At 34.8% G+C, this 27,827-nt stretch overlaps 1 protein-coding gene across 3 annotated transcripts in view; it reads right to left on the reverse strand.

Moving 5' to 3' along the window:
- LOC102809894 (insulin receptor substrate 1-B-like) overlaps window positions 1–27,827 on the reverse strand; it is a 67,812-nt gene that overhangs the window by 5,842 nt on the left and 34,143 nt on the right. The window contains exons 3-11 of one of the 3 annotated variants that reach the window (XM_085507774.1): window positions 16,447–16,586; window positions 14,786–14,928; window positions 14,440–14,676; window positions 12,083–12,163; window positions 9,797–9,886; window positions 7,105–7,242; window positions 6,758–6,867; window positions 4,568–4,693; window positions 4,189–4,368 (exon numbers count right to left, since the gene is read on the reverse strand). In XM_085507774.1, the coding sequence (XP_085363900.1) occupies window positions 4,189–4,368; window positions 4,568–4,693; window positions 6,758–6,867; window positions 7,105–7,242; window positions 9,797–9,886; window positions 12,083–12,163; window positions 14,440–14,676; window positions 14,786–14,928; window positions 16,447–16,586 (1,245 nt within the window). Of the gene's footprint in view, window positions 1–4,188; window positions 4,369–4,567; window positions 4,694–6,757; window positions 6,868–7,104; window positions 7,243–9,742; window positions 9,887–12,082; window positions 12,164–14,439; window positions 14,677–14,785; window positions 14,929–16,446; window positions 16,587–27,827 lie in introns of all 3 variants that reach the window. The other 2 variants (XM_085507773.1, XM_085507775.1) reach the window with 2 other exon arrangements.

Here is a 27,827-nt window from a genome sequence, read left to right on the forward strand (position 1 = left end):
ATTTTAATGGCATCGCTGTCTAATGCCATTTTTGTAAATTTTATAAATCAGTTAACATGTAAGCAAAAGCCGTCATGGATTGCCATTGGTTCATTCGTTCAAGAAATGCCAATCTTTATTCCTTGGAAACGCACACAATTTCTCTCAAAAACACAAAGTTGGGGATATAGGAATAAATTTGTGAAAACAAAGTTGCGCAATTATAATTCAACAAACATTGACAATGTGATGCCAAATTCCATCACTAGCAGCAATACAGTAGTACGGGTGTACATTTGACTAAATAATGCTATGACGCAATCAGTCATTACTGGCAATGTACTGTAATGGGTTGAGCATATTTGTTTGAATCACTAAACAAGCAGCCTCTTGAATGAGATGCACATTTCAATCTGAGAATTGAAGATATCATCATGAAATGAACAAATCTGAATGAGATGCACCTGATCCACATGTGTATAATATTAACGCAATCGGATTTGCGGTTTTTAACAAAAAGTCAAAATTACAAAAATATTCATCAAAATTAGAGAATTGAAAATATGATCACAAAATGAACAAATTTGAGAGAGTTGCACCTTACCTTTGTAATGTGCAATATAAAAGCAATACATACTTGTGGTTTTCATTTTCAATTTTTGTTTTTTTATTTTCAATATCATTATTTACCAAAAATGACAAAAATATTCATCAAAAATAGAGAATTAAAGATACGGTATCATCACGAAATGAACTAATCCAAGAGAGGTCTACCCAAGGTACATATACACCAAGTATCAAAGCATTCAGTAAAAGATTGACGTGAACGACGAACTGTAAAATTATTAATAAGTCAACAGCGGAGCTAAAAATGTGATGTGCAACCAAAATGTAGAATCATTGCACTGAGCCATCTCCGAAAAACGTTGCACCTGTAACCCAATATGTATGATCTTGATATAAGGCCCTGACTACATTCACAGATGGCGATTTTAGAATTTTAGAGAAAATGGCCGTCAATTCAACAAGTTTGATTAAGTCACACAAAATGAGACAACCTATGTATGGTATTACCAATTAGCATAATACTTGCAACTGAATCAGGTGATATATTAGTGGAGAATGAGCAAAAACAAAATGGCCGCCAGTTGGCCAGTTTTGTTTGAATCTTGATAAAAAATATGACTTGCACCTGTAACCCAAATAAGCATGATCATGACACAAAGTTTGAATGAAATTGCTCTGTTCATCTCTGAGGAGTTGTTCCAAACATGTTTACAAACTGTGATTTCAGGATTTCAGATAAAATGGCCTTCAATTTAACAAAGTTGATCAAAATCACAAAATAACACAACCTATGGTTTTAGAGAGTAGAACTTTCAAATGAATCAGGTGATTTTAGTCACTTTGGTCACAATTCCTGAGTGTGTGCAGGTGATGAATCCTCAGCTTTGAAACAAAAATGATAGATGTTCAGTATAATGACATATTAATTATTTGTCATCTTCATTAGTGCTCCCACATTGGTTTCCCATATAATATTGTTGTATTGGGCTCTGCAGTGTAGGCATAAATGTCATGGACTTTAACTACAATTAAAACAGAACCATGTCAATTTCACCATGTCAACGTATACACAAACAATGTTTTTATTAACGATTTACAGTTATCTATAATTTGTTAATTTCAATATGTTTATTATTAACAAACTAAATAAGAATTGTAATTTGTTATTGTTATGATGAAAAAAATATTATTTATTATTATTACACGGATTAAAAATTTGAAAAAAAAACATTGGCAAAAACATAGTTTATGTTATTTATTTATATAATATGCAGGTTTGTGGGAAAGCAATATCACTGAATTCACAAACCAAATTCTACACAAACCTACCCTCCCTATTGCATCAATGGAAGAGCCCAAATGATAATAATGAAGACATCCAACTTATTCAGCAGATCGTTAATAATGAGGAGCAAATATTCTATATTCTTGTCAAATGAAACAGAATCTCTTTGTTATTCACACCCAGCTGGCAATATCAGGGTAATGTGAAATTAACAGCAAAAATTAATAGCATACATCATGGTTAAAGTGACAGCAGTAACAATGTGCTTTGATGCTCTCTTGACAGGGAAGGTGAGGGCAATTATGATTTTGAAATGGATGTTAGCATCAACTTGTTATTAAAGACTCAGATGTCACACAAATGACAAATTGAGATGACTTTTGGTAAAAAACTGATATACTACTAATTGGTGCATCATGCTATAGGCGATGAGGTGCAAGCCAATTTTTAATCTACTCTTTTAGAATTAAACTTAATTCTCTCATCTGTGAATCAGTTGAACCCAGCGTAGCTATATGTATAGCAACTGTTTCGTTAAAGTACAGGGATTTCACAGGTTTGATGGCAGATGTTTTGTGATCTAAGAGACAATTGGGATTGCTCAGCTGGCGGGTTAAATTAGCGCATTAGCGTTTGTAATTAGTGAAATACATTTAGATATTGACGACTGAAGCATAGTGAGAATTATAACATACAAGCTGGTGATAACACACTGCCCATTTACTTATCACTAACAATCAAAGTTGACAACCTTGGTCACAGTGTGATTATCAATTAAATTTTAATTGAAGCAAATATCAGGGGAGTGTGCAAAATATATAACATTCATGGATTTTCAGGAAAGAAAAAGGTCAATCTAAAATAATTAATGTTTTATTTTTAAAGAAACTTGTACGCATGCTTGGATATAATATCAATTGTCAATGTTCAAAGCTAGAATAAATAATGATTGGTAAAACCTGGAGGTGTCTGGGTTTAATTTTGTGAATTTGTGATTGTGATTTCCTATCTTAAGGAGTTTATTGAATAATTTTAATTCTTTGAGATAACATTTTTTTTTACTTGAAACACTAATTTTTAGAGTGATTCATTATTTCATGAAGTATTGAAGTCATTGTTAATGACATAGTCCTCATTGGAATTGTTATTTTTGTATCCAAACTAACTTTCCTTTGTCTGGGTCCATGTATAGAGATATAGTAGTATGGTCAAAAAGCAAGATTGCAGGCAGTCAACCATCTTTTATCCGATTGTAAAACATGTAATTTAAAATGTACGATGTATGTACTAAATTTGAACAAAAAGTAACAAAGCAAGCATAAGATACCACATTTTTGGAAAAACAACATGGCTGCCAGTAAGAAACAAGTAAATGAAATAGAACATTTAGAGCAAGCAAGTGTATAAAAAAATGATTTAAGAATTTTATCACTGGTGGCACTATTAACAAATACAATATTCCAATACTATTAAAAACAATGTATGATGGGTAAAAAATTGGACATCATTCTTTTCCCTGTAAAGATAACAGTTTGAAAAATTAGCATTCATTTCATTGTCTCTTCTGAATTCCTGTTATGTGCATACTGCAAGTGAAAGTGCTGACAGTAGTGTATTTGCTCCAGAAACCATAATCCATGTGACGGACAACATGGCTGACAAGTCAATTTGCTATCCTGGTATCACCAAGACAAGTATATCTGAAGACCTAAACCATGCTTCCCTAAAAATCACATTCAGTTAATAGTGAATGGATCTTGACCAGTTTCTTTGGTCACCATGTTCAATCTGTGGCACAACCTCCATGACAGGGGTTGAGTCTGTGGCACAACCTCCATGACAGGAATTGAGCCTGTGGCACAACCTCCATGACAGGAATTGAGCCTGTGGCACAACCTCCATGACAGGAATTGAGCCTGTGGCACAACCTCCATGACAGGAATTGAGCCTGTGGCACAACCTCCATGACAGGAATTGAGCCTGTGGCACAACCTCCATGACAGGAATTGAGCCTGTGGCACAACCTCCATGACAGGAATTGAGCCTGTGGCACAACCTCCATGACAGGAATTGAGCCTGTGGCACAACCTCCATGACAGGAATTGAGCCTGTGGCACAACCTTCATGACAGGGGTTGAGTCTGTGGCACAACCTCCATGACAGGGGTTGAGTCTATAAAACACCCATTCAGGATAGGGGTTCAGTCTGGAACACACCCACCGAAGATAGGGGTTGAGTCTGTAACACACCCACCCAAAATAGAGTCTGTGGCATATCCTCCCAGGATATGGATTGATATTTTAGGTAGAATATGAAATGAAATATCTGGTATTAATATCAGTTAACAGTACACTGACCTATTTTTGGCATGGCATCCCCGACAGGCGCCATGTCCATGTAACCTTCATCGTGAGTGGCCAATTTTACATTGGAAGGCTCGGTTTTAGATCCACTCTCCTGATTCGTTGAACATTCTTTAATGTAGGATGTCGCTGTGACGGGTGGACTCATTGACATGTATGCAATGTCAATATCACCTGTGAAGATAAAAAAACGCACACACATGTTCAGTATGTAGCACCACCAAGTGTTGGTAACTGAATAATCTTTCATTTTTATGAGAGAGACATTTTAGCATAGCCAAACACAGACAAGCATGAAATAATTCTATTTTTGGTTTGTCTTTCCATAACATACCATTTTAGTGATTTTTTTTAAAATGAAAAAGTCACTTACCTGTCAATGGTGTACTATTGCCAGGAGAGATATTGACGTAAGATTCTGGAGTGGAAATTGATTTTGTTCGGGGGTCCATTGACATGTACCCATCCTTAGATGCCGCCACTTTGGGAATTGCTTGGCCTGAAAGATAAATATTAACTTATTTTATTTATTGCAATACATACTGTAACCAAGTTATGAAAAACAGAATTTAACCTTTAAACCTTCAACAGTTCTGCCAAAAGCAAGACGGAAAAAGAAGACTTAAATTACATATGCAAGGATGATTAATGATAAATATTTCACAATGATTTGCAAATGGCCATTGCAGTTCCCAGGTTAGAACACCGATTGTTGTCAAAACAAATAATGTTCAGCAATGTTGAGAATGCAGTATCTGTAAATCTGTAAATAGGAGTCTTTCCTACATACATGTAGATAGGCAAACAGCTGATAGGATGCCTTTGCGTTTGCCGACAAGTGTTCGGCATCGGATAGCCTCAAAATTTCAGTGAAATTAGCGTGCAAAGATCAGCTTTTTTTTATGGTGTTAAACCCATTATGAGCTGACTGATGCATTTAGGGATAGACCATTTGCTTTCTGGGGGTGCTATGTATATAACAATAGTAATAATTTCTTATTATTGTTATTATTGTTATCAGTGTACACCAATAAACAGGGGAGATTTTTTGTGATACCAATTTTGGTGTTCTAATTGTGTACTTAATTGGAATTAATAAGGAATGACCAATTGGAAGATAGGATGGACACTTTTTTTCACATTTACACTATTGTAGAAATTCCAGATCAGAGGGTTGTGAAACACTATTCACGAACAATAGCATAAACTAATACAAAATGTACATATATATTATACATTTGTGTACTACCATCCAACAATTGATGATCATTTGGTTTCTATACAGATCCCATTTAGACAGTCACAGTAACAAAATATCCCTGAGATTCGTAACAGTCTGTGTTCATAATTAATTGAAAATATTTAAACAATAAACGTGTCACCACTAGATGTGTTAACATTATTTTTGGACTTGATACGGCTTTTGCGCCCTGAATGTTGTGTGATGCGTAAGCTGTACGATCAAGGGCAACAAAAGCCGCATACAGCCCATGAAGGTTTTATCATATACCTTATAGGCGTAATTACAATTTGACCATGGCATCAAAGTCACGATATAATTCAGATTGTATTGATTGATGAAAATCATGGGCTGGACATGATATGGGAAATTATTACCCTGATGTGAGGGCGCACTTTTCATAGTGATATAGGGCCGGGCAATACAAGGTATGAGATAAATGCTATTTCAGCAACATTTACAGCCATCACCAGAATGATTGGGGCAGCTATTGTAGTAGAAACAAATATTTTCATGCAAGGAAGCCAACTATTGTGAAAACTATCATAGGATTTATGTGACAGTTACTATGGCCTTAGCCTGGTGTATATATGTTTTTGACCATCAACTTTGTTGATCTTCAAGGTACATTGTATTTTATAAATGTGCATGTTAACAGTAGCAAAGGTTATTTCTATGCTTGACAACTTATCAGTTGTCGGCCATGAACAATAAGATGAAAAAAAATAATTAAAGATTACTAATTTAATTTTTATTCAGTCTCAGATATGTATGATTTTTTTCCTTTTTCTTTTCTTCTTTTTTATTTCGTTGCTGTTCTGAAGGCTTAATAAATATTATTATTATTATACACAAAACAATGACACGTAGCATATAAATACAAATCAGTACAGCTATTGAATAACACATTTGCAAACAATAAATCAGTCATGCCTAATAAAGGCATTTACTAGATGTTATTCTGCAGGAACATTGTATTACAGACATCTGGTTTTGTCTGCAGTTAAATATTCAGACATTTTTGAACATGTTTTATTTAATATACATGTACATGCACCAGAATAAGCAAGAATTAGATTTGTTATGAGTGAGAATTTTAGCAAAAACCAGCTGGTTTAGAAATGGCGGACAGCCACTTTTAGAGTGAGAAGTTAGCTGGGTCAACATTTTTAATAATGTCAGTACTAGTGTAATTGAATCAGGTTCATTTTGGGGGGAATTGTCGTCTATGGCGAGTTTAATTGCATTATGATAAAATCTTTAATGTACAGATTACATAGAAAACAAAAACTTTGAAGTTTGAATCTAAAACATGTCCTATACCTTGGGAAACGGCTGATGGTGACATTGGCATGTAATCATCACCTGATTCTACGCTTTCTTCGCGTATTGGCGTCCTACTCGGTGAATCTGGGGTTGAAACTCTACCATATCTACAACAAAGTTAAGATTATTAAGATCATTATTTTAAAACAATTGATATTTATGACATCACAGTCCTAATTATGATATTGTAAATGAAACAAATAATTTTTTAAGAGGAAGCTGAAAAAACTGAACATCTTACAGATTATCCATTTCAATTTTAAAATATTTCTACACTTCCTTACATAATGAGTAATTATCACGGGAAAATAGGCAACTTCTTTGTAAGCTTTTAAACTGTATACCTGTGATAATGCTGGTCAACGGGACTGGAACCATATTCTTCCGGTGTCCGGCTACCATCTGGAGATATGACTGTAGCATTGCTAAGATGACGGAAGAAATGCTCGTCTGGAAAACTGGAGCTCTGCTGTGGACTTTCACTGCAAGATTGAATGACTGACAGTTAAAAATATGACCAGATAAAATGAACTGCCACTTAAGCGACAATTCTTTCAGGAAGGTTTATGAGTAAACACCAAGATGTCAAAAAAGAGGTTCCCACTAAGTGGATTCCAATTTGGATCAAATTGAAATCTCACTAAATTAAAATGTCTGTTTTTGAGCTATTTTGACAATATTAGGATTCACATCAATATCAATAATAATTATGGTGACCAGCGAGCAAAATTTAAAGATATATTAAAATGAAAAAATATTTTTTTTATATAATCTGTGCATATACCGGTATGCAAATATTGTACAATTTCTATGATACTGGGTATTTTAGATCCTATATCTCAAAAAAAATTCCATTTCGGGTATCTTGGCAGCATGAAAAAAGATGACATGCAATTTGGACTGAACTTTGTTGCAATATGTTTTCTTTGCTGTGGTTACTTGGCAAAATTCACAAGGCCATTCATGAGTGCATTGGGAAGGGAATTCTGGATGTCAGGATTCAGGTTAATTCATTGGTGGCAACATAATTTGTAACCAAAGATTACCTGAATCCCAGCCATTGGCATATGACTACCATACATGTAGATTTGACAGGAAACCTCAATCAGACATATAAATATTCACCCATAATGCATTTCTGTGACAAAGAATAACATATTTTCCTTTCTTTTGTTTAATTCTGGGTTACATCATTTATCTGAGCATGCATAAGAATAGCCAGATAAATGTGAATTATCTGGCATTGCTAGTCAGAATATAATTTGAGAACCAATTTTGGGTAATTGAGATGATCACAGCAAACAATTAGATACAATGCATGGCAGAAGTATTATAAAACATTTTATAAATATAAAATGTTATGAATCAACACTTTAATTTGAATACGTTAGCACACCACATTCCTATATGATTGAAGACAACACAGTGTGGGTGTAGACAAAGTTGAGTTCATTGGAGCCAATCAAAATTACAAATCTGAATTTGAATGAAAGCTAAGGGGAATTATTTGCAAATATTTATAAATATGTTTATAAACTAAAACAAAGGTTTCTGCCACACACTGTAACAAACCATTATTAATTAATTAATTAATTAAGAACAAAAATGAAATGAATCACACACATCATTCAGAGAGCAACACAGAGATGTTATGGTTGAACAGGAAAATAGATACCAGGAGCTAAAAAAACAAAGGCGGATAAACCTAAGGGTCTGCAGCAACATATAGTAACATGCGACTATACTATCCCACTTAAGGTCAAGTTGATTTCAAGCTGAAACAAATTTTTTTTTGTCAAGTTTCACTTTTTTGCCGAGATGCAAACAATTGAAAGTTTTGGCTAATCCATATTCAAATGAATCAACAAAAAATTAATTAATAAAACAAAACATCTTTCAAATAATCATAGAAGACAGCACAAAAGTCAAATTGATGTTCAGAGTGCGAGATAAATATTTTTAACTCTGTAGAAATTGCGGGTGTTTGTATGAAATCGCTATGACATGCTTTTAAAGATCTCAATGAAATGTTTACTTCTATTATAATTTTATATTATATAGCAGATTCACAAACATTTTGTTTTGCGAAATTAATATTGTGTTTAGTATTTTTTCAGTTACTTCAGTGTACATGTTTTCAATTACAGGTGGTCTGCGAAGTTAACTTTATGTTAAATTTTTCCAATTGTTTCAATGATGCATCTTCTAATTACATCTAGGATAATTGATATAAAAATGGTCATTTTAACCCTTTAAGCACTAAATATTTTTTTCGCTCCAATTATGGTAAATTTGTTAAAATAATTTTCACTGAATTTCATCTATTTTTGGATCAAACAAAATATTACATTGCTTCTAGCTTTGGACCCAAAAATTTTGTTGTCAACATTTTATGTGGACGTTGCTTGAACTTGACTTTAGGGCTCAAAGGATTAAAGCAGTTTTTTATATTTATTTTTTCTTAGGATCTACATGTCATCTATGTGTCAGACCCTAAGTTTTTTCCACATTCGTTGCCATCAAATTGTTCAATAAATATCAGCACCATTTTGAAAACTTAAAACGATAAATTCTCATTTTACTTTGATTACAGAAAGTTTGTGAATACCAGTGAGTATGAGTATCAGTGCTTTTATTTACTACATGGAATTTAGTGCATTTCAAAATGGTTGCCTTTGTCATGAGGTGTGAAGTGGTTATGTTCTTTGAGTATGGATCATTTAAAAGCGAAGCACAATTAGTTTTCAAAGATGGCACCAAAACTGAAAAAATTTTCAATCGGAAATAAGATTCAAAAGTCAAAATAAAAAACAAAACATTTTTGGTCCCATCTCTTTGCAAATGCTGAGAATAAGTAAAGCGATCTACCTCTAAGTTTAGTGAGTTAAGGGGTCACAACACTGCAACTCTCTTGCTATGATTGGCTCTTCAGAGACCATGTGAGCAATGGTCTACCTAGCTAACTAATTAATACACGCTCACCTTAAAGGGCTGTTAGAAACGGGTGGAGAGTTTGACATTGGCTGAGATACAGACCGTGATATGGGAGTGTACGGCCGGAGTCTACTACTTCCCAGGTTACTGCGTCCTTGGCTTCCAATTGTTCGAGATCTTGTTTTACTAGGGCTAGAAAAAAAATGAAAAAAAAAAAAATAGATGGTTACACATTTAGTTTCAATGTACATATACATGTATATGTGATTGTGGTTGTATATGTTACTACAGGGAATCTGCAGCTCAAGAAGCCAGAGAAAACATGCCTAAGAACAAAAATAAAATGATAACAAAAAATGAACTAAAATAATAAAACACAGGAAATATTAGTATATGCATTATATCTAAAAATGAATATGAAAATTACTTTCAATAGATGAAGGAATAAACAGATAGATTTTTGAAAACTATATCATGCTCTTGTATCAATTGACCTTTGAACTTTGACCTTTCACACAGAATGGTATGTTCCTAAGGTAAGCTTGCAAATGCACCACAGCAAAAAGCACAAACCAGCAGGTCATAAGATAAAAGAAATTACACATGCAAAATGAAGCAAATTTCAATTGTTAGATTATTATTGGATACATGACAGTTGTTAATTTCATAGCGGATTAGTAAATTTACTTAAACTTACAAGCTTTATTTTAATGAATATTAACTAGATCATGATGATTATAATTTTTACAGTGCTCTGTTACCAAGGTTACCAAAGAATGCTACCTTGTTTATATCATCACTAGCCAGTCACTATCACTGTTTGTTAGTAACTAATTTATTGATTAATAATTACATAAGAGTGATGTAATCTGTAGCTAACCTTTGACCTGAGAATTTACCAGGGAGTACTATGCAAGACCTTGAGGCACAATGCATGTTATGTAAAATGAGATTTTTGAAATTCACAACCAAACAGAAGGTGAATTTGAGCCATATAAGTACTATGAGGTTATTATGAGGATACTTCAAATTATGCATGAAGACAGTACAACGGAAGTATTGACCAACACGCAATGGAGGTCGATGCGAGGTGTACTGTCTGAGTGCATACTCTGAGGTATCCTCGTAATAACCTTATTATTATACATCTTTTCCTTCCAAGGATATATCATGGGAATGCCAAAATCAAAAAGTTTAGAACAGAATCAGCAAACTTGTTTGTGTGGAGTCTGGTCAAACCCTGGTGGCAGCCATTTTTGTTTTTATTATTAGAAGACGCTTACACGAGTAATCATTCCATATTTGGAATTTGCATTTCCTAATACGGTAGGATGAAAATACCTCGTAAAATACCACAAAATTATGGCGTGCTGTAACTTATGGCATTAATGTGAAAGATGTATAATAATAGTTTTTATTGTACACTGAGAAATGTTACCCAAAGTGGCACAATAGCCCCAACACAGTGTCAATCATTTGCGTCAAATATTCTAATAAAGTTAGATTACTGTAAACTAGTTTTTTTTTAATTTCGCTATTTTATTTGAGGTCGTTAGTTTTGCATAAATTTCTATGTGAACTTATTTTGATGTGGCCATGGCATGACTATTCTTGGCTTTCCCATAGTGATTTTGCATCAAATGTCAGTGAATTTATGAGCATCTACTCGCAACAGCCTTTTTTAACATATGTCTAACTTCAAAAGAGCTATAAAAATCAACACAAGCGGCATTTGATTCATCCATTGATTGCAAGAAACCTCAGCATTGTTGCAACAGAGTTAAGAGTCAAATTTGTTTCCATATACTTTCCTTTATTCCTCCCCAGACAGTGGCTTTCCTGTTAGGTGAAGAATTTGAGCCCAAATCCAATTGATCTGAGGGTTTCCCTACATGCAATGCATTACAAGATTACAGAAAACGGTTGTCCCAGGTCAAATTCTCAGGTCAAGTGTTAGCATTATTTGTTAAAATGTACTAACAAGTAGTGTGAATGACTGGCAGTGACTATTAAATAAAGAAGGGTCCTATCAGGCTCTTCAGGGCTGAAATGTTATAAATTATACTATATACATAAGAGTGAAACATTCAAGACCAACAAAATGATAAAGAATGCACTTTGTTCTAAATAATTATCTGTATTTTTTTGTTATAATGAGAGTACTTTTAAGATGCAGAAATACCTTTTTTAAAAAGAAACATGGACAAATAATAAAAAAAAAATGAAGAACAAAGAACAAAGTAAAAAAAACAGATCAAGGCGAGAGATTGTAAATTCTGGCCATCTTGAACAACAAGACAACTCCTGAAGACGGGAGTGGAGTGGTGGTGGGGTGTAAAGGGCAATGATTGGGTACCATGGTTACATGTAACCAAAAATGTAACAAACCTGTCTGGACGATTACTGCGATAATGTTTGTCACCTTCGCTGCTAGTCCGTGGTCGAAATCTACCTCCAAGTTTGAAAATACTAAAAAGGAAGGATGGAAGTTAACATCCGAATGCATTGCATGCATGACAGTATTATGGGATAGTTTTCCCATATGTTGCCAGGCAACCAAACATAGAGGATAATCATGCAGAAGTCATATATCAGAAGTAGTTGGTACAAATGGTGAACTTGTCTTACGCTGGGACAACACACGCATGCTACATCAGCTGCAACTATTAGATTAATATTGTCAATATAAGCAAAATGATAGACATGAGAAGGATGCAATAATGGGAAATGAAACAAGAGGCACAAGAGGTCTATGAACTTCATACATCCCATTTTTGTGCAGGAAAGGTTCAGATACAAAGATTTGAAAACAAATGTATGTGCATATAAAAACTTTAAAGAACCTAATACAAGTGATAAAAAATAGCTTGACAACATTCAAAAGCACAAAATTCACAAAAAATGCATCAATGCATGATGGTTTTTAAAGATAAAGCAGTATTTATATAGTCACCTGGTGGCGGCCATCTTTGCTCGTATTTGATGTTCACCCTCGCTGCAAGTCCGAGGCCTTAGGATGCCCAAGAATAAATGGCGGGGTAGACTGTTAACCTACTAATTTGGTGTGGTCAACCCTTTCACAGCCGAATTATTTTCCCAGCGAAAAATTTACTTAAAAATTTCCATTTTTGTCAATAATATTCTCAAATTTCAGTATTAATTTTGAATATGACAGAATATGATTTTGCATGATAACTTCTAATTTTGCTAATTGTCTCTGATAAAAGTAAGAAAATTTAGGGACTATTTTGTGGAAGGTTACAAAAGTTGACATGGTGGTGAAAGGGTTAATAGTGCAAAGTGTGATGATGAGATATTTTGGCAGGCTATGACGTCACAGAACACATTAGACAGAGTGTTAAAGTATCAATTAGTCAGAGAAATGTTAGAATTCAATATAATAAAGAAGGAATAGATTAAAATTATTTCTGTCAGTAAATACGCTACATACATGTACACATGCATCCAATATATGTGGATAATTTCTAAATTTCACCTCAAGAGGGCAGATTACAAAAGAATTTCTTGCTTTAACCTCAAGAGGGCAGATTACAAAAGTAATGAAATGTAAACAGTTAATTTGTTGCCGTAAATGAGTTGATGGTGTTCACTGAAGTTATAAACTTTGTAATCTTCCATGCCAATGGTCATCGTGTAGCGTACGTTCGTATTTTACACGTGTATAAATGTCAAAGAATATATATCCCTTCATGGTGACCACTGCCCTTTAAAGCAGTTAACAGTTACCATAGTTACAAATCTGAAGGGCAATTTGTTGAAATAAAACATAGCTCAGTGTAATTTTCCCCATATATTTTGTAATTAACAAATTTAACAACACTACCAGAAACATTCGCAAAGCAATAAACACAAAGAACAATAACACACAGTATCAGAACAAACAGCAGACAGCTGAAAGAATTATCAAGAACAAGATTTTGTTTTATAGCAATTCAAAGACAATAGTTTCCACAGCATTGAAACCTGCTGTTTAGATTGTCAAATGTAATCACAAAGATGTAATAAAATCTATTTTAATTGGCTGTAACCTAATCATCTTATATGCAAATACAAAATTAAAGAAAGATATAACGACAACTCTGATTGGTGTGTACAGTCACATGACCAAAATCTCTTCAAAAAGTACTGAGAGAAAACTTGTCCTTGATAAAAGAAACAGACACACAACCACAGTCATAAAATTAAACATCAGTTTAAACATCCCTCCAATATTATGATAATGGTATCACCCATATACTTATTTTTGCAGGACATAACATTGTGCTCCAAATACAGGAGTGAGCAGGGTATAGTAATGAAATTTGATAGAAATCACATTAACTTATTGACATTTATGACCAGAGAATATTCTATTTTTGTTTTTGACATATTTTTTGAAGAGTCTCGAAAAACCATTATTAGTTATTGAATGTTTATTGATTAGTCATGTGATTCTGGATGATTTCCAACTGTAAAGGATCATTAACAGTTGACACAAGTGAATGCTGATTAAAATTACTTTGTCATGGCAACAGTCCTTTTGTCAATGCACACTTCGAAACACTGATAATGCATAAATTGCATCCTAATCGTCTCATTCAGCAGAGAGAAAGCATTTTAGTCTGCGTTTTACATTTTTCAATCCCGAAAACTATAAACTGAATGGTTCCTCAGTAGACTCTAATTTTGACCTGCAGGGTAAGTATGAACCTTAAATCCCACAAATCACAAATAGTATTGGTTACCTTCCTGGGCTGCGGTCCCCTTTTGAGTCATCCATTTTACCACCCGGTCCAAGTGTTCTGGAATGTGCTGGCATACTATCGCAGCGTGTTCGACTTCGGTTCAGAGAAGCCATACTTCCTGGTGTGCCTGGCCTACGTGGTACAGTAATAGGTTTTGTGACATCTGGAGTTGAGGCCCCTGTACTACGACTACGAGGGCGCATATCGTCATCAAGATGACTCATATTTTTCATGGCACTGAAAAAAAAAATATTTTTAGATGCATAATATTTCACTTTTATGTAGTTTACATTAGTTTCTCATGCCTACATCAACTACCAAAAAAAACAAACAAATGCCACATTACCTAAGAATGGATTCATGCATGTTTTGAGCAATCACTGTGTCTTCCACTTGCATCCAGAGTTCACCAGCTCCTGTAACAGTTGAACGACCGACTTCCATGAAAAAGAAACAATCTGAGTGCCCACATCTTCGTATACTACTGAGCTGTTACAGAGAAAAGATATGTTCAGTATGTACCTACTAAATATCAGTGACAGTAAAAAAACATAGCAAAACATAAAAACAACCTTGTTTATTGAGAACCTAGATTAAGTAACAAATGTATGCATGGTTACAAACTAACGATGCACAATAATTTCTTTGAATGGCAATAACGCATTACAAACAAAACAAAGGGTATATATAAATTACATATTATAATTAGGTTTTATAAATTGTGTTTTTTAAGTATTTACAATGCAAGTGAATATTAAATTTTGGTTAGCTGTATTACACATTTTTAATTTACAGTCTTCTAAGAGGGTATTTTCTTTCTTGAGTGAATATAGTCAGTTGTTGAGCATTAGGGTAGGAGGTGAGATAGATATTGTCTTTCAGTGACTTCCAGTTTAATGGCTGGGCAAGAGCTTCTATCCTTTGTTTTATTTCCACTGTAGGCTGGGCACTGATAATGTACACTGATGTTTACTAAGTAAACATAATTATTGATAAAGGTCATTAGTTGTGTTCACACACAGTATGAGCAGACAGGTTGAAAACGTCAACCGGTGCTAAGAAAACATGCACGAATGCTTATTACAGGCTAAGAAAACATGCACGAATGCTTATTACAGGCTAAAAAAACATGTATGAATGCTTATTACGAGAAAAATTATGTATGGGCTAAATCTGACCCAGTTTTTGACCTGGTCCAGATCCTTAGAATGAGCTAACAAAGTGTGCATAAACACTTAGCTAGGGCTAACAAAGTGTGCATAAACACTTAGCTAGGGCTAACAAAGTGTGCATAAACACTTAGCTAGGGCTAACAAAGTGTGCATAAACACTTAGCTAGGGCTAACAAAGTGTGCATAAACACTTAGCTAGGGGTAACGAAGTGTGCATAAACACTTAGCTAGGGCTAACAAAGTGTGCATAAACACTTAGCTAGGGCTAACAAAGTGTGCATAAACACTTAGCTAGGGCTAACAAAGTGTGCATAAACACTTAGCTAGGGCTAACAAAGTGTGCATAAACAAGCTTAACTCAAAACCCAAAAACACTGTTGTAGTATTTGATGTCAATTTATTATTATATTCATAACTATTTAATTTTGGCATGTAATTTCCGACATGACAATCAACGCAAGCACATCAAGAAACAATATTTTTTAATCAAATATTTTCACTAAAATTAGTAAATTCAAGATATTGTCATAAAACATTCCAATCTAATAGATATCCACTCAAGGTCAGTCAAAAATAACATTATTGACCAAAAATGACAAAAATATTCATTAATATGCAGAATGATATAACTTTGCTGTACAGTTGAAAATAACATTTGTTCCAAAAATATTCCCTAAAATTAGAAATTAAACTTATCATCAGGAAATGGAATGATCCAAAATAGCCATTTTTACCAAAACTGACAAAAATATTCACTATAATTAGAGATTGGATTCCAGACTTATACAGCAAAGTCCTGGAGAAATTAACTTGCAGAGAAAAAAAGAACACTTACCGGGAAAACTCTATCTTCATTTTCTACATTCATCTTCACTAAATTAACAGTTGTAGATGTAAGACAAAGTCGGTAAGAACCGGTTAGACTTTTACTGTTTCCGAGACCACGTGGTTTTAACGTCACCTGCCAAACGTGTTCTGAAAACAAGCAAGACAATAATTGCATCACAACAAAAGCTTAACGTTAACATATTTTTCTTCATATTCAAGTAAAACAAAGTTTCTACACCACATGGGTATTAAATGTAGTGATGACAAGCACTTACAATGCACAGTTGGATATTTAATGCCAAATTTGATTACTAGCAGCAATCCAGAAGTGTGGGTGTACATTTGACTGTTGCATTTCTGGCAATGCAATTGTTTGAATTACTGAAAAGGTAGTGTGTGCAACCACAATCTAGTAGCAAGCCATCTCAAAAAAAAGGAGTTGTTAAAATGATGTATACCTATAACCCAGTATGTACATGTATCTATCTATCTGTATGATCCTGATACAAAGCCTTGATTATCTGTGAGAAATGATTCCAGACATACATGTATTTACAGACTGTGATTTTGAGATTTTAGACAAAATGTGATCAAGCTACACAAAATATAACACAACCTATGGTATTACATGAGTATATGACTAAAATTGAAGGTATATTCACAAAAACAACAAATTTGATTGAGTTACATCTAAGTTATGTATAAAATATCAAAGCAATTGGGTAGTCGTAACCCAAAATAACTAGAATATTCATGAAAATAGAGATTTGAAGTATCATCATGAAGTAAACAAAGAAAGGTTCACCCAAATACATAAATACATCAAGTATCAAAGCAAGCAGACTTTTCAAGAAGTTGTAAATGTAAAGTTGACACCGACAGACAATAAGTAATATGAACAAGCCAATAGGCTGATTGGCGATCCGCCTCGCTAAAGACAAATTGTTTTCGGGTGATTTAAGGTTTTAGGACAGACAAGCTGGTTGGCTGACAAGCTCTATGCTAGTGCTGACAATACTGATTCAACATTCAATTAATTCTAATACTCAGTAAATTTAAATGCTTAATATACTTATATTTTGAACAAAGCTACGACCAAAATTTTTCAGCTGTTGTTTGTCATGACAACAGAACTAATATTTTTTTAAATTTGTCCACCTTTCTAGAGTGTAGGTATAACCTGTTTGACAAGTTTGACCAATATCCCCCCAACCAATCACAGAAAGTTTAAAATGTTGGCAGGCTGATCGTAGATTCAGTCTGCTCAAACAAAATATAATTTCTTCGCGTTTCGACGAATTTGCCTACCTAACTAGAGTACAGGTGTGACCAGCCTATCAAGTATGAACAGACACACTGACAAGAGACTTATATAGAGGTTTATAACCACTGTTTTAAATAACGATTTAGGCTAGCACTGAATGTAAAAGCACAGGTGTCAACTCAAAAACAAAATAGTCACTTTAGTCACATAATTTAAATAATCTGCAATATAGAATAATTTCTGATACAGTAATTTTATATACAAATAAAAATGTTTAAATTCCAAATTTGATGTCATTGGTACTAATTCCTTCTTTCGTTTGTATGTTCGAAATTGTATTATTTTATCCAATGCCAGCAAAGACATTGATGAATTTTCTTACAGTAATTGGTTCTTTTAAAAAAAAGTTGACATGTGTATCATTGAATTTGTATTTGTTTTTCGTTTTGTGTATTCTGTGTAGTATTCTAACTAAACAACTATATCTAAAATTACATTTGTGGTAGCAAATATACAAACATGGGGTAAAATACTACTACATAGTAAGATGTCTATGCTATGCTTACAAACAGCAAACATCACCTAGACAGATGAACTCACACATTGGGATAAACTGTTAGGATACAAACATCACCTAGACAGATGAACACACACATTGGGATAAACTGTTAGGATACAAACATCACCTAGACAGATGAACACACACATTGGGATAAACTGTTAGGATACAAACATCACCTAGACAGATGAACACACACATTGGGATAAACTGTTAGGATACAAACATCACCTAGACAGATGAACACACAGATGGGATAAACTATTGGGATGTCCATGCTATGCATTCAAACAACACCTAGACAGATGAACACACACATGGGATAAACTGTTAGGATGTTCATGCTATGCATACAAACATCACCTAGACAGATGAACACACACATGGGATAAACTGTTAGGATGTCCAAGCTATGCATACAAACATCACCTAGACAGATGTACACACACATGGGATAAACTGTTAGGATGTCTATGCTATGCATACAAACAGCACCTAGACAGATAAACACACACATGGGATAAACTATTGGGATGTCCATGCTATGCATACAAACAGCACCTAGACAGATGAACACTCACATGGGATAAACTATTAGGATGTCCATGCTATGCATACAAACAGCACCTAGACAGATAAACACACACATGGGATAAACTATTGGGATGTCCATGCTATGCATACAAACATCACCTAGACAGATGAGCACTCACATGGGATAAACTATTGGGATGTCCATGCTATGCATTCAAACAGCATCTAGACAGATGAACACACACATGGGATAAACTATTGGGATGTCCATGCTATGCATTCAAACATCACCTAGACAGATGAACACAAACATAGGATAAACTGTTAGGATGTCCATGCTATGCATACAAACATCACCTAGACAGATGAACACACACATGGGATAAACTGTTAGGATGTCCATGCTATGCATACAAACATCACCTAGACAGATGTACACACACATGAAATAAACTGTTAGGATATCTATGCTATGCATACAAACAACACTTAGACAGATGAACACACAGATGGGATAAACTGTTAGGATGTCCATGCTGTGCATACAAACATCACCTAGACAGATGAACACTCACATGGGATAAACTGTTAGGATGTCCATGCTATGCATACAAACATCACCTAGACAGATGTACACACACATGAAATAAACTGTTAGGATATCTATGCTATGCATACAAACAACACTTAGACAGATGAACACACAGATGGGATAAACTGTTAGGATGTCCATGCTGTGCATACAAACAGCACCTAGACAGATGAACACTCACATACGATAAACTGTTAGGATGTCCATGCTATGCATACAAACAGCACCTAGACAGATGAACACACACATGGGATAAACTGTTAGGATGTCCATGCTATGCATACAAACAACACCTAGACAGTTGAACACACACATGGGATAAACTGTTAGGATGTCCATGCTATGCATACAAACAGCACCTAGACAGATGAACACACACATGGGATAAACTGTTAGGATGTCCATGCTGTGCATACAAACATCACCTAGACAGATGAGCACTCACATGGGATAAACTGTTAGGATGTCCATGCTATGCATACAAACATCACCTAGACAGATGAACACTCACATGGGATAAACTGTTAGGATGTCCATGCTATGCATACAAACATCACCTAGACAGATGAACACTCACATGGGATAAACTGTTAGGATGTCCATGCTATGCATTCAAACAGCACCTAGACAGATGTACACACACATGGGATAAACTGTTAGGATGTCCATACTATGCATACAAACATCACCTAGACAGATGAACACTCACATGGGATAAACTGTTAGGATGTCTATGCTATGCATACAAACAGCACCTAGACAGATGAACACTCACATGGGATAAACTGTTAGGATGTCCATGCTGTGCATACAAACATCACCTAGACAGATGAACACTCACATGGGATAAACTGTTAGGATGTCCATGCTGTGCATTCAAACATCACCTAGACAGATGAACACTCACATACGATAAACTGTTAGGATTTCCATGCTGTGCATTCAAACATCATCTAGACAGATAAACACACATGGGATAAACTATTGGGATGTCCATGCTATGCATTCAAACAGCACCTAGACAGATGAACACACACATGGGATAAACTGTTAGGATGTCCATGCGATGCATACAAACATCACCTAGACAGATAAACACTCACATGGGATAAACTGTTAGAATGTCCATGCTGTGCATACAAACATCACCTAGACAGATGAACACACACATGGGATAAACTGTTAGAATGTCCATGCTGTGCATACAAACATCACCTAGACAGATGTACACACACATGGGATAAACTGTTAGGATGTCCATGCTGTGCATTCAAACATCACCTAGACAGATGTACACTCACATGGGATAAACTGTTAGGATGTCCATGCTATGCATACAAACAGCACCTAGACAGATGAACACTCACATGGAATAAACTGTTAGGATGTCCATGCTGTGCATTCAAACAACACCTAGACAGATGAACACACACATGGGATAAACTGTTAGGATGTCCATGCTGTGCATACAAACATCACCTAGACAGATGAGCACTCACATGGGATAAACTGTTAGGATGTCCATGCTATGCATACAAACATCACCTAGACAGATGAACACTCACATGGGATAAACTGTTAGGATGTCCATGCTATGCATACAAACATCACCTAGACAGATGAGCACTCACATGGGATAAACTGTTAGGATGTCCATGCTATGCATACAAACATCACCTAGACAGATGAACACTCACATGGGATAAACTGTTAGGATGTCCATGCTGTGCATACAAACATCACCTAGACAGATGAACACACACATTGGGATAAACTGTTAGGATACAAACATCACCTAGACAGATGAACACACACATGGGATAAACTGTTAGGATGTCCATGCTATGCATACAAACAGCACCTAGACAGATGAACACACACATGGGATAAACTGTTAGGATGTCCATGCTGTGCATACAAACATCACCTAGACAGATGAGCACTCACATGGGATAAACTGTTAGGATGTCCATGCTATGCATACAAACATCACCTAGACAGATGAACACTCACATGGGATAAACTGTTAGGATGTCCATGCTATGCATACAAACATCACCTAGACAGATGAACACTCACATGGGATAAACTGTTAGGATGTCCATGCTATGCATTCAAACAGCACCTAGACAGATGTACACACACATGGGATAAACTGTTAGGATGTCCATACTATGCATACAAACATCACCTAGACAGATGAACACTCACATGGGATAAACTGTTAGGATGTCCATGCTGTGCATACAAACAGCACCTAGACAGATGAACACTCACATGGGATAAACTGTTAGGATGTCCATGCTATGCATACAAACAGCACCTAGACAGATGAACACTCACATGGGATAAACTGTTAGGATGTCCATGCTGTGCATTCAAACAGCACCTAGACAGATGAACACACACATGGGATAAACTGTTAGGATGTCCATGCTGTGCATACAAACATCACCTAGACAGATGAACACTCACATACGATAAACTGTTAGGATTTCCATGCTGTGCATTCAAACATCATCTAGACAGATAAACACACATGGGATAAACTATTGGGATGTCCATGCTATGCATTCAAACAGCACCTAGACAGATGAACACACACATGGGATAAACTGTTAGGATGTCCATGCGATGCATACAAACATCACCTAGACAGATAAACACTCACATGGGATAAACTGTTAGAATGTCCATGCTGTGCATACAAACATCACCTAGACAGATGAACACACACATGGGATAAACTGTTAGAATGTCCATGCTATGCATACAAACATCACCTAGACAGATGTACACACACATGGGATAAACTGTTAGGATGTCCATGCTGTGCATTCAAACATCACCTAGACAGATGTACACTCACATGGGATAAACTGTTAGGATGTCCATGCTATGCATACAAACAGCACCTAGACAGATGAACACTCACATGGAATAAACTGTTAGGATGTCCATGCTGTGCATTCAAACAACACCTAGACAGATGAACACACACATGGGATAAACTGTTAGGATGTCCATGCTGTGCATACAAACATCACCTAGACAGATGAGCACTCACATGGGATAAACTGTTAGGATGTCCATGCTATGCATACAAACATCACCTAGACAGATGAACACTCACATGGGATAAACTGTTAGGATGTCCATGCTATGCATACAAACATCACCTAGACAGATGAACACACACATTGGATAAACTGTTAGGATGTCCATACTATGCATACAAACATCACCTAGACAGATGAACACTCACATGGGATAAACTGTTAGGATGTCCATGCTATGCATACAAACAGCACCTAGACAGATAAACACTCACATGGGATAAACTGTTAGGATGTCCATGCTGTGCATACAAACATCACCTAGACAGATGAACACACACATGGGATAAACTGTTAGGATGTCCATGCTATGCATACAAACAGCACCTAGACAGATGAACACTCACATGGGATAAACTGTTAGGATGTCCATGCTGTGCATACAAACATCACCTAGACAGATGAACACTCACATACGATAAACTGTTAGGATTTCCATGCTGTGCATTCAAACATCATCTAGACAGATAAACACTCACATGGGATAAACTGTTAGGATGTCCATGCTATGCATACAAACAGCACCTAGACAGATGAACACACACATGGGATAAACTGTTAGGATGTCCATGCTGTGCATACAAACATCACCTAGACAGATGAGCACTCACATGGGATAAACTGTTAGGATGTCCATGCTATGCATACAAACATCACCTAGACAGATGAACACACACATTGGATAAACTGTTAGGATGTCCATGCTATGCATACAAACATCACCTAGACAGATGAACACTCACATGGGATAAACTGTTAGGATGTCCATGCTATGCATACAAACATCACCTAGACAGATGAACACACACATTGGATAAACTGTTAGGATGTCCATGCTATGCATACAAACATCACCTAGACAGATGAACACTCACATGGGATAAACTGTTAGGATGTCCATGCTGTGCATACAAACATCACCTGGACAGATGAACACACATGGGATAAATTGTTAGGATGTCCATGCTGTGCATTCAAACATCACCTAGACAGATGAACACACACATTGGATAAACTGTTAGGATGTCCATGCTATGCATACAAACATCACCTAGACAGATGAACACACACATGGGATAAACTGTTAGGATGTCCATGCTATGCATACAAACATCACCTAGACAGATGAACACTCACATCGGATAAACTGTTAGGATGTCCATGCTGTGCATACAAACATCACCTGGACAGATGAACACACATGGGATAAATTGTTAGGATGTCCATGCTGTGCATACAAACATCACCTAGACAGCTACCAATGATTGTTTGGTCTATCAATACAGAGCATGGTAATTATATGTTTACACAACTGTCTGTACATCATACATACATAATTATGTTGGAATGGCACAAACATAAATCAGGAAATGACTATCAATTTCAGTGCACACTGTGTAACCCTATACATATATACATATTGGTTTACGGATGACGAACAACACATGATATACATGTAGTTATTATGTAAAATATTAATTTCTACATCTGGATCATACTTGATGAATATGAACCCATTTTAAATTTCAGAAATTTATTGTTGACTGCAATTACACGTTGACACAATGAACTATTACCACATCGCCTGTTGTTTTGGCTAGGCTTTCAGCAGATGTATGTTAATACAATGCTTGCTGCTGTGTGCTCCATAGAAAGTGGGGTTGAAGGTCAAAGGTCACTGTCATCTGAAAACAGGACATGTACATGTAGATAAAAACATGGCCTTTTCTAGAGTCACATACAATTACATGTACACCGACTCAAGTGTAGGTTGTAGACGACACAACAATATGCTTGATAACACAAACAAATTATTAATTTTTGAAATTGATTGAATATTTTTTGCATTTTAAGTCTGTCAAATGTATCCCAATTTTCTTGTATGTGGAGGGGAGGGGGATATAAAATATCACAGTATAATCAATATACACTTCATAATTTATAGTATGAGTAATAATACTCTATGTTATTCACTCTATAAAATATTCAAATCTGGGTATTTTCATCAGTCACGACACACCAACAATCTGTTTGTTGGCATTATTTTATTGATGATTGAATGCATCTGTTCAGAGCCGCAACAACAAAATTTCAGTTTTATGGACTAGCCTTTTTTTAATCTCAAAATTATTTTATCTGTTGTTTATGTCCATGTTTATTTAGAGTAGTTATATTTGTATGAGATGCTAGATGTGAATGCTTTCTGTATCAACCTTTCCCATGATGCAATGCATGGATTTGTTCCAAAGTCAAATGCATAGTTTTTACATGTGTTCACATTATGATTGAGGATGATTACACTGATATATATATATTCAAATGTCACTCAATATCTATAATAAAGTCCTAAAATAACTTAATTTCAAAGCTAGCTATCAGCTGGCAATGTTCATCTTCTCCAGCCAAGGTTCATTTGACTCATCATTAAAACAACACTAGGATACTGAAATATTGTTACAGTACAAAGTTATAACAATCTAGTTCCATCTATTCTAATTTGGATTTTACCCTAATTTCCCCCTAAAAGCATTGTTCAGCGCACATTCAAATTTGGTACATACCAACAATGAATTCTAATTATGTTGTAAACACGTACCATCAAACATGTGTTGCTATGACCACTTTGAATTGCCAAAACAAATAGTTTACTTAAAATGGCCAACACAGAAACTGTAGCAGACAAGCTAACATCTGTAGGGGTATATTTGGCTATTTGAATTATGATCATAACCACTGATACTGTCAGATATAGTATTATTTATCATGTTTTAATATTCAATACTGTGAAATACTTTATTTTTGCTTGGAATTCATTTTTGCTGAATGAATGATTCATTAAAAATAAAATCCAGCGAATATACCTTTTTTCCTATATTTTACATTCAACTCATCAAAAAGCAGTAAAAATTAATTCCATACAAAACACCAAAAAAATCTTTTCAGCGAAAATGAATTCCAGCTAAAATAAATTATTTTACAGTATATAAAATAATTGTTTACAAGATTGAGTTATTATCACAGCACTGATGTACAGTTGTTTAAAAACAGAAAATATTTTGCTGTTATTGTTAAAGATTTATTAGTACTTACATATTATATATATACCAGTAGCTTAGTGTTCTCTTGATTATATCAATACAGTAACGACCAGTAAAGCAATGTTACTGTAATTTATCAATAGAGTAACGACCAGTAAAGCAATGTTACTGTAATTTATCAATACAGTAACGACCAGTAAAGCAATGTTACTGTAATTTATCAATACAGCAACGGCCAGTAAAGCAATGTTACTGTAATTTATCAATACAGTAACGGCCAGTAAAGCAATGTTACTGTAATTTATCAATACAGTAACGGCCAGTAAAGCAATGTTACTGTAATTTATCAATACAGTAACGACCAGTAAAGCAATGTTACTGTAATTTATCAATATAGTAACGACCAGTAAAGCAATGTTACTGTAATTTATAATTACAGTAACGACCAGTAAAGCAATGTTACTGTAATTTATCAATACAGTAACAACCAGTAAAGCAATGTTACTGTAATTTATCAATACAGTAACGACCAATAAATCAATGTTACTGTAATTTGTAATGCTATATATATTAAGCCAAAAAGATAGGTTTGCCTTTTCGGCACCACACACATCAGTTTGAAACCTGTACCTTATGTGATTTGTTTTTTTTTGGGACAATTTGGCATCAAACGTGTCAAATACATTACAATGGGGAAGTGTTTGTCTTCATTTTTTCTCCAAATCAACTTTTAATGCATGCATTCAAAAGCAATATTCAATAAATGTTGAATTCAGATCTTGTTGTTGTGCTATTAAATAATCTCAATAAAAAAAATTATTAATCGTGGCACCGTATCATTTTTCAATATTCTTTACGACAAGAACAAATGTATGTTGGCATTTGTGATTTTGTTTTTGTGAATTTGGTTTTACTATATGGCGGAGCTAAAAAGTAGACATCGCTTGGGTTGTACAATACAATATAGAGTACTGTTACAGTAGTATTTTCACTGTTATATATTGTTTTGTTAGAGAAAATTCAGTTACCGGGACATTCAGTTAAGTTACTTATAGATATAAGTCATTTTAAACTAACAGCATAATCTAAAATATGGTTTATTGATACCCCCCCCCCCCCCCCATGGTTTAGATGCACACAGTACTGTATGGTTGTAATTTAACCTCCAAGATTGCCATTCATAAAAATATACAAATATAATGTCAACTTATTTTTGGTATAATTGTTTTACCAATGTTGCTAATATGAGACATATTATAGGAAAATTACTTTGCATAATATCAATAGATGTTTATTCCAAACAAGCAAAAAAAAAGTTTTAACAACACACAAAATATACAAAAGGAATAGGGGTTATAATAATTGCAATTAGCAACTAATCGAATCCAGCCCAGTCAAGTATCATATTTATCTTAAAGATTGCTCTGGGCGATGTTTTGGACAATGTTGTGAATTGCATAACAGAAATACAGACACAGGTCTTCTGATAACGATACAATACGCAACCTGTATACCATATATTTCCAGAAACGACTCCACTAAATACAGTGGTAAGAAAGTGTTCGACTGGTACAGGAACGTGATAAAAAACAGAACTAAGCATAACACTGGAATATCGGCATTATCACTATAATGTAAAATATATTGATAATAACTCTGAAATTAATAATAATATTAATGTTCATGACAAACAGGTCATATTTTGGGAGATCGTCATATACTTCTAGAGTCAGAAAGCATCACTCTGACAGCTTGAATGACTTTGGCGACATATTGTTGGAAGGTTGAAAGTTCATTGCCATATATGGATGTCATTTACCTGATGCTCAAATTCATGTATTTGATTGGATAGCTGCTTGACCGTGTCAAGCTTACAAGATTGACAAATCTCCCATTTTCTGATTGCGTCTAAATTAATCAACGAGCTTGCATTATATATTTTTTCTGGAAAAAAACAAGAGTACCCGGTACCTGGTTTTTTGAATATCCATCTTGGATGTCACAGCATTATTTTTTGGCTGATTTGCATACTTTCTACAAAGCTCAATCAAACAATACAGCAATGTGGGTGAGAAATTCTTACTAAACCGGCTGGTAACAAATCTTATAAATATTTTCTTTGAGAAAAAAAACCCTGTCACTGCTAATTGAACAAACCAAAAATTATTCTATGAGCTCACGCATTTGTATTCTATTAATTCATGCTCTTGAAAAAATAATTATTTTTACTACTAAGTTTGTTTTTATACAGTGGGTGATTTTTTGGACAGATGCGGTAAAACCTG

The sequence above is a fragment of the Saccoglossus kowalevskii genome, chromosome 14 (assembly GCF_978046115.1).
Source record: "Saccoglossus kowalevskii chromosome 14, keSacKowa6.1, whole genome shotgun sequence".
NCBI lineage: Eukaryota > Metazoa > Hemichordata > Enteropneusta > Harrimaniidae > Saccoglossus > Saccoglossus kowalevskii.